Source organism: Lolium perenne, chromosome 1 (genome assembly GCF_019359855.2).
Source record: "Lolium perenne isolate Kyuss_39 chromosome 1, Kyuss_2.0, whole genome shotgun sequence".
NCBI lineage: Eukaryota > Viridiplantae > Streptophyta > Magnoliopsida > Poales > Poaceae > Lolium > Lolium perenne.
In genome coordinates, this window is record NC_067244.2 from 218,237,797 (window position 1) to 218,246,877 (window position 9,081).

A 9,081-nucleotide genomic window follows, 5' to 3' on the forward strand; every position below is an offset into this window, starting at 1 on the left:
ACGTTAAAAGGCCGAGACATTGCATACCAGCGTGGAGCACGAACCGTCGGCATTGATGAAGGATAGGCGGCAGGGCCCGCAGGCAGCGGTGGCAGTGGCTGCTGTCGCCGATCAGCCTTCTGTCGTTGGGTCGCTTCCACACGGGCCTACGGCACGTGAGCCGAACACGCACATTGTCAGCGTAGCGTCTACCCAGACGCATCCACTCTCCAAATTTTATGGACTGATGGATCGCGTCGGATAGATCGGTCCGTTTGAATCGCTGCAGCATAAGCGACTGGTCATGTGTTCCCGCGGCCAGTTTTGCACATGGCAAGAGGTATGGATCGCCCCCGCTGGAGAGGCACCGCCCCATATTTCCGGTCGGACGCCATCCGCTGGTTACGCTGGGCGACGATCGCCGCACGCCGCACGCCCCCAGACGCCGACAAGCCGCACGCCTCAGCAGCACCACCTCGGACACCCCGCCGTCCTCGCCCCATCGTCGCGCGCTCCCGACCGAAACCAGCGCGTCCTCGCCCCGTCGTCGCGTGGCCACGCCCGTCATTCATCGGTAGCTGAACAAATCCCCGCCGCCGGAGAGCTCACCTTGCCATCAGACTGTTGGGGCTGGCCTCGGCGACACACGCCGAACCAGCCCCTCCGGCGACAAACGCCGGTGCTCTCTCTCTCTCTCTCTCTCGCACAGACGAAGGTAGAAGAAGGAGTGGAGACACAGCACAGAATTTTTCACGGGCCGGCGCACGGAGCGCCGCCGCGGGCGCACAGACGCCCGAATCTTTTCTATTCAGCTGGCTACATTGCTGCAACTCCCCTTACTCAAACGATCAATACATGGCTGGCTTTATAGCCGTCCGGTGGCGCAGCACCCATGCACCCCATGCACTCACACCACTAACAGCACTCACCTATCCTAGTGGATCATGCACACACGACATGCAGCTAGCTACAACGGTACAGACTGACTCAACGCACTCACCGATCGCCCCGCGCACAAACGCTTCACGATCCGGTCTTCCTCGTTCGTGAGCCCGCTGCTCCTCCGCGAGACCTGGGCGTCGTCATGCTTCCGCTGCGCCCGCTAGCTGCGTCATGTCGCCGTCGCCATACAACGGCTTATGCTAACATTCACCCCCCTAAGCCGTGACTGCGCCGCCATCCTGACATACAGGACGCCGGCTCCTCGTCGACGCGGGGAACGCCCTTCTTCATCTCCGGCGACACACGCCGCAGCTTCTCTTCCCGGCGCACAAACGCCCTGGCGCACATACGCCTCTTACTAATTCTGCAACCCGAGCTCGACCTCCTGGAGTTGCCAATGGAGATTACAGGGAGTGGGGATTGATAGCCGTGGCTCGCACATACGTCGCCACGGCCGCGCACACACGCACCCACTCGCCCAATGACCAGCACTCCCCAGCTCGCGCATGACGCGCTCAGACGCGATCGCCACGGCCGGCCGCGCGGCTGGACCATGTCTTCTCCTTCCTCGGCGATCGTCGCCGCGCTCCAGCACGCCCCAGCTCGTGTCCTCCTCGCGCACCAACGCGATCGGCACGGCCGGCCCTGCGTGCCCAGGACGCGATCTTGTCGCCTTGCTCCTCCGGTGATCCGCGCACCCTCGGCTCGCGCCCATGTCGCGCTCCGACGCGACGACGCGGCCGCCCGAGCCGCCTTCACCTTGCCGCACGAACGGCTTCACCTCCGCCACGGCCACGGCCGCCGCCGCCGCGCCGCATCCGCCGCAGCCTCGCCGCGCCACGGCCCGAGCACGAGGCTCTGATACCACATGTTGGGGCTGGCCTCGGCGACACACGCCGAACCAGCCCCTCCGGCGACAAAAGCCGGTGCTCTCTCTCTCTCTCTCGCACAGACGAAGGTAGAAGAAGGAGTGGAGACACAGCACAGAATTTTTCACGGGCCGGCGCACGGAGCGCCGCCGCGGGCGCACAGACGGCCCGAATCTTTTCTATTCAGCTGGCTACATTGCTGCAACTCCCCTTACTCAAACGATCAATACATGGCTGGCTTTATAGCCGTCCGGTGGCGCAGCACCCATGCACCCCATGCACTCACACCACTAACAGCACTCACCTATCCTAGTGGATCATGCACACACGACATGCAGCTAGCTACAACGGTACAGACTGACTCAACGCACTCACCGATCGCCCCGCGCACAAACGCTTCACGATCCGGTCTTCCTCGTTCGTGAGCCCGCTGCTCCTCCGCGAGACCTGGGCGTCGTCATGCTTCCGCTGCGCCCGCTAGCTGCGTCATGTCGCCATCGCCATACAACGGCTTATGCTAACACAGACGTGCTTGTCCGTTGGGTACAGTCGTACAGACATCTAGCAGGTACGTGTTGTTCAACTCAATTGCTGACTTTCTCAACACTTGATTACGGTTGCTTTCATAATTGTAATTTTCCATGATCGTGGTTTTTTTTTTCGATAAAGGGAATATATTAATATCAAAACGATACCAATTACACCCAGCCTCTGCAACAACGCACCACCCTAATGGCACTACGGATGCACACAACCAAAAAGAAGAAAAGAAAACTAAGAAACAAAAGTCCTGCTACAGTATCTCGGGCCTAACGACAGCAATACATCCACCGCCAAGACAACACCTGAAATGCAGAATCTCCAAAAACGACGCCTCCAAGAAGGGAATAATGCGCGGACACCATCGCGGACACCATCGTCGCCCGATCAACGATCTTAGGTTTTCACCCTGAAGATAGTCCCCGCTCTCAAAACAATGCCTCTAACAAGGTCATTGCCAGGCACAATCAGTTAAGGCCAGACCTTGGGTTTTCACCCTGAAAGGTAGGACTCTGAACTTCACCTGTGTTGTCGCCCCCACTTTCATACCGCTGCTGTGAAGCCCGGAACACCAAGCAAGTCCCTCAACAACGCGGAGACTTGAACCTCCCTTAGCTAGTCCTCCCCTCCGGCCTTCATGAACTTCTCTTCTTCCGACTTTCATCATGGATCCATAGTCACTTGATGTCAACACAGAAAAAGAGCTTCGCGCCGCTCCCTCCAGAACCAATCGGTCGGAATAAAAGCATGGGTGCGCACGACCGAATACCACCGATCCAGCAAACTCCAGGCAAAAAGCACTGTTACATTCGCCGGCGGAGCCTTCCGGAACTCAACACTCTGGCTAGATCACGAGTCCAGGCCTCCGGTAGGTCTTCCTCTTCACGCAAGAGAGACCATAGGACCACCGCCTTTATTCAGGTCGGACCCCCACGTCGGCGACCATCCCGGGCTGGCCACTCCAACCCTCCACCGGCGACTTCGTCGCCGGCTTCCAAGCATCTCCATCTCGCCACCGGAACACGGTGATAGATCGATAGATCCACCACCACCAACCGCAGGCCCTCCGGCGAAGAAGAGGGCCACCTCCACCGTCTTACCCAAGGCTGCTGCCCCGGGCGACCTCGTGTCGCGGGTGAAGCCCGAGATCCCCTCCACTCACCGGCGAGAGGCGGGGGGAAATTGGCGCAGGCCATGAGCCTGGCCGCCGCCCACCACCAGCCCCTGTCGGAGTGCTGCGGAGAGCCGACGGGAGGAGGGAGGCCGCAGCGCTGGTCGCCGCCGCCCATCCCAACCGCGCCGGCCGAGGGAGAGCCGACGGGAGAAGGGGCGCAGCGCAGGCCGCCGCCGCCCAACCCATCCGCGCGCCCGCCATGCGTCGAGGAAGGGGATCCGGCCGCCGTCCACCAGGCGTCGACGAGGAAGGGCCCCCGCCGCCGCCACGCCCCGAGGGTCTTTGCCCCGGCGGCGCTAGAGGCGGCGGCGGCGGCGTTTAGGGCTGGGGAGGAGTTACGGGAGGGCTGGGCCTGGCTCCATGATCGTGGTTGCATACTTGCATCGCAATGACGAAAAACGGGACACAGTTTGAGATAGACAAGTTGTATTTGATGGTTCAGTTATGATTCAATTAGTTTATGTATTAGTGTGCTAGTGCAGTGCATGGTTCAGTCCGGATCGGAGGAGCTTGGCAATTTCATTTCATTAGAAAAACCCCCATATTTCATTTTTGTAGTATGATATTTAAGATGCATTTTTCTTGGGAGATTATAGGATTGGTAGTCAGTACTTTGGCGACCTCATGTTCACTACTCGTCTACAGTATTACTTTTGTTCATTCCAGTTTTACTTGAACTAATTTACTTCAAGCCTAGGTTTGTGCTTCTACTAAAAACCAAGAATAAGTGTTGCAACAGAACTGCAGGCTGTGATGAGATATTCAGTTCAGGAAGGTTCAGTTAGTAGAGGTGTATTTATGTGTAGTTTTCAGCATTAAGCTTGGCTGTAAAAGTTAAACTCGGGGTGTTAAGTCCTTTATTTCGGTTTACTCTCTAAATATAATTTCTAGAATATCTTTCGTGCTTTAGAGTGGTTGGACAGATTGCAAGCTGCAAACAGTGTAGTGATCTGTCTAGAACATGTATGAGATTGTCGGCTTCTAGCTGACCGATTGGCCTGCTGTTGGCCGGACGGTCTGCTGCTGTCGATCGGTTCGAAGATGGCTAATTTTTGACACAACGTAAGAAAACCGCTCGGCCAACAGCTTAAATGGTCTCCGGTAGACCGATCGGTCGACTGGAAACCGACAGAATCACCTATCTCAAAATGATTCAAAACGCGTGATATTTCTAGAAATTATAAAATAATTCTATTTTATTTTAAAAAAAATCGCCTCTTGCAGAGTAGCAATTCGAGCCTGACAACAGTAGTGCTGCTGGCAGCATTGCACGGTTGATGAGCGTGGCGTGCCCATGCCGTTCCCGTTCCCGTTCTGGTTGTAAGGGCATCTGCAGCGACGCGACGCATTTTAGAGTCCGCGCGTGTCCGTTTGCGTCGATCTTTTTGGTCGAAATCGATCGCGCGTCTGTTTGCGTCGGGAGTGGCTCCAGCAGCACGACGCATTTTTGTAGAACGAATCATTTTTTTAAACATGAAATATAGTTTACATACTTAAAACATAAAAAATAAACCTAAATGCCTATTGCTCCTCGTCGATGTGCTGCTCCTCGTCGCTCTGCTGCTCCTCGTCGCTGTCGAGCATGATGAACTCCAGTATGACCCAAGGCCAGTTGCCATCCGGGGGAGCATACGTCGGGCGCGCCGCCGCCGGTGCTCGAGGTTGAGGAGGCTGCGGCTGTGGCTGCGGTGGAGGCGCCCAGTGTTGTGGCTGTGGCGGCGGTGGAGGCGCCCAGTACTGCGGCTGTGGCGGCGGTGGAGGCGCCGATCTTTGCCGCACCGTGGCGGCGGTGGAAGCGCCCGAACTGCGGCGACCGTGGCGGCGGGGAGGCGCCCACCGCCGTAGGCGTGGCGGCGGTGGAGGCGCCCACTGCTGCGGCTGTGCCAGCGGTGGCGGAGGCGCCGCCGACTCCAGGAGCGCCTGTCGAAGTGCTTCATCCGCCAACAGGCCCGTCGGTATGACGGCGGTGGCGTAGCGGGGCAGCGGCGGCTGCACAGGCGCGTCGTACTCGGAGACGAGGACGGCGACCTTCGCCATCTCGTCGTCCGTCATGTTCTCCGGGAACTCGAAGTTCCGGCCCTCCACCAAGGCCTGCTGCCATTCGTGGAAGATGACAACGACGTAGTCGTCGCTGTCGTCCTTCACCTCCTCGTTATGGTACGCGAGCGCCTCGACGTAGTCGTCGTCGTACACGGCGTAGGCTTCGTCGTCGTCATCCTCGCGGTCGTCGGTGTCGTTGTGCTGCGTCTGCTGACGGCGCGTCGGCGCCTGCTGATGACGCGTCGGCGCCTGCTGACGACGAGCCGGCGGTGCAGGGCCGAAGGGGTAATCCCTGTCGCCCATGAAGCCTGCCCTTCGTCTCATATCCGTCTCCGTGGACAAGTACGTACGCCAAAGCTCCGAGTCGATGGCGTACGCCGGATGGAGACGCGAGCGGACTCGCTGCCAGACGGGCCCGGTGGAGACGCGAGCGGACACTTTGCGCCCGCGCGGCGTCCACCGAGACGCAAACCTGGCGCATATTTGGGCCAGATTTGCGTCGCCGCGGACGACCCAGTCACTTTGCGTCGCGCCGCTGGAGGTGGTGCACGACGTATTTTCGGTCAAGGCGGACACAAACGGTCGCTCAGCGTCCATTTGCGTCGCGCTGCTGGAGATGCCTAACCAAGAACGACGGCGACAAATCGGTGCGCCACTGCTTAAAGCGGTAAGCTGCGCTCTAGGCTAGGCGACTGCTACGCGTCGGTCGGCGGATGGAAAGGCCGAAAATCGGTCGTTCTCCGCGCCGTACGATCATGATCCGATGTCCGAAATCTACCGCGGTGCGAGATTTGCATTTTGCCCCCTGTTTTTCTGAAACTTAACCCGTGGTCCTTGTACTAAGTATTACAACAAAATAACTCACTTCGCTTACAAAAAATATGTACTATTACAACAAAAAAATTACAAAAAATATAAACAAAATAGTATTATAAAAAATGATTAAACAACAATTGTTTTGCTATAGGTTGGTTTACAACAAAATTTGACAACAATTACAATAAAAAATCAAAAGCTATAACAACAAAAAACATGTGTTCGTGGCTATGAAAATTTGATTGAAAATAACACATTTTATATATATATATATCAAATTACAACAAAAATCACCAGCTATTTTTACCAAAAATTATTAGCGATTACAACAAAATAATTTATAGCAAACGTTCAGGTAAACATTACAACATCTCTGACATGCTTTCTCTATAACTTTTATACGCATTTGTTACAAAACTAACGAACATATACAACATCTCTACGAAAAAAAGTGTCCATGACTAAAACAATTACACCAAAAATCACAAGTAATTACAACGAAAAAGTCATCCGTTTACAACGTATCAGGAAACACACATTTTCGTAACATATCACTTAGAAAAATCTTACAAATTATGTCGTGTAGGTTTACAACAAATTTTTTATCTAATTGTTATAAATCTGGAAACAATACTGTATATTTCTTAAAAAAAAGCAACACTCTAGTTTAGGCCGAAAAACCAGGCTAATATAGGATCGCGCGGGAGCGGGGACGACGAGCGATCGGTCGCCGGATGCGAAACGTTTTCCTCTAGGCTGGCCACGCGTTCGCATCTGAAACCGGTAAGAACAGGCTTGCAATGGTGCAGGTATCGATTGCGCAACACGCCGCAAGAGACAGGAGCCACGAGTTTCAAGCAAACAAAACAGCCAGGGAAGAAAAAAAGGAGCATGCTACTTTCATCATGTGGCTAGCAAAACAAGCAAAGATCTGAGCTTTATTACAGCGCCATGCGCCTGTCGTCTTCCTCCTCGCTGGCGCCGAACGCGTCGCCGTCGTCGGAGAGGGAGCCGGAGCCGTCGCGCTCGCCGTCGCTGTCGGAGAGGCGCGCGAGCCAGCAGCTGCCGTGGAGGTGGCCGCTGACGCAGACGAAGTACTCGAGCCGGCCCTCGTGCGCGCCGAGGCGGCGGCACGCGCTGCGCGGCGCCAGCCCCGCCGCCGTCACGCTCCACACGCGCGCGCCGCAGTAGGGGCAGCGCACGCGCGGCTCCAGCGGGGCGCGGCCGCCCACCAGGCAGGCCCGCGTGCGGGAGCGCATGAAGCCGCGGAACACGCCGCGGTACGCGCCCACGTCCTCGTCGCCGGCGGTTCCGGGCACGGCGTGCTCGCACGGGTCCGACACGTACAGCAGGTCCCCGCCGCAGCGCCGCGACAGGAAGCTCCGCCCGGACGTCTTGGAGAAGCGGGAGACCGGGGCGAAGTGGCCCGGCACGCCGGCGCCCGCCGCGCCGCAGCAGAAGAGGAGCAGCTTCGCCAGCGCCGGCCACCCGCCGCCGACGCGGCCCGACCCGGGCGCGGAGGACGACCCCGCCGTGAGCGCGGACACCATCCGCGGCGCGCGCGAGCCGCAGAGCTCGCGCCACAGCACCCGCTCGGCGACGGCGCGGAGGCGGCGGCTGACGCGCGCCACGGAGCAGAGCGCCTGCGGGTCCCAGTTGAGCGCGCGGAAGACCAGCACCAGCACCTGCTCGTCCAGGATGCCCACGTTGACTCCCCGGATCCGGGCGCCGATGCACCGCCCCCGGCCGTTCCAGTCGTCGGCGACGGCGCCAATGCTGCAGCCGCTGCCGACGCGCAGCCGCTTCATCTCCAGCGTGCCCTCGCTCATGTCTCCCCTTCCCACCGCCTCGCCGGCCGACCGTCAGACCCCAACTCAATTCGCCCGACCTGGTGCTGTGACAAGCTCGACAGTGGATTCGCGCGTTTCCTGAACAGGGGCGAGGGGCGGCGCCGGCCGGTGGCCAGTTATATACAGACGCTGGCTCCGTGCTCCCCGGAGCAGAAGGGGATCCCGGTCCTCGTGTCGCCGCGGCGCGCGCGACAGTTGTACGGCTCAGCCGCCCTCGATAACCGCTACGGCGCGATGAAAAGCCATCTTTGTCGCACCCGCAAAATATCTCGATCATCACCACACGCTACTTTCCTCTTGCGTGCCTCCATCAACAATGCCGTTCTTGGACTGGAGCAGTCTTGCGCCATGACCATTACATATATTGTTCTAAATACTTTTTTTTTGTGAAAGTGGAAAATACTATTATTAGATCATCTTTAGTTGGTTCGACGCAAACAGACCGAGGGTGTTATAACGTGTCCAGACAGATAAGGGCACAACACTTGGTGCGACCCAAACGAACTGATCATTCCAGACCAGTCCGCGATTGAAATAGGATGGTAGCCTTTTGCGGCTGCCTTCCGGCCTTCCGGGACACTAAACAGGTCGTTCTCGTCAACCTTGAGCTCGAACCCGCCTGTCAACTGCAGGGCTTACCATATGTAAATGAACAGTTGGTTGATGATCATCATACGATCATTGACCTTAGATCATTGACCTTACGTTGTACGTAAATGAACAGTTGGTTGATGAAATTTTCTACAATCATCATCCATACATGATACATCGTTCAATGATGAGTCCAACGGTGATAACGTAAATTTTGATGGCCACAATGAAATGCAGCCGCCAAAGTTTAGGGGCTCGACAAGGTCACGCAAGACTAATT

The 9,081-nt window shown here is 57.1% G+C and overlaps 1 protein-coding gene across 1 annotated transcript; it reads right to left on the reverse strand.

Annotated features, from left to right (window-relative positions):
* Positions 1-6,852: 6,852 nt before the first annotated feature.
* On the reverse strand, positions 6,853-8,520 carry LOC127327376 (EID1-like F-box protein 3). Its single transcript, XM_051354146.2, has one exon. It carries the CDS (start codon positions 8,187-8,189, stop codon positions 7,302-7,304), a length of 888 nt encoding a protein of 295 aa, XP_051210106.1. The 5' UTR covers positions 8,190-8,520; the 3' UTR covers positions 6,853-7,301.
* Between the last annotated feature and the right edge of the window lie 561 nt (positions 8,521-9,081).

Bases quoted from the DNA above. Each gene is read 5' to 3' on its own strand.
- LOC127327376 (XM_051354146.2), bottom strand. From the start codon at position 8,189: ATGAGCGAGGGCACGCTGGAGATGAAGCGGCTGCGCGTCGGCAGCGGC.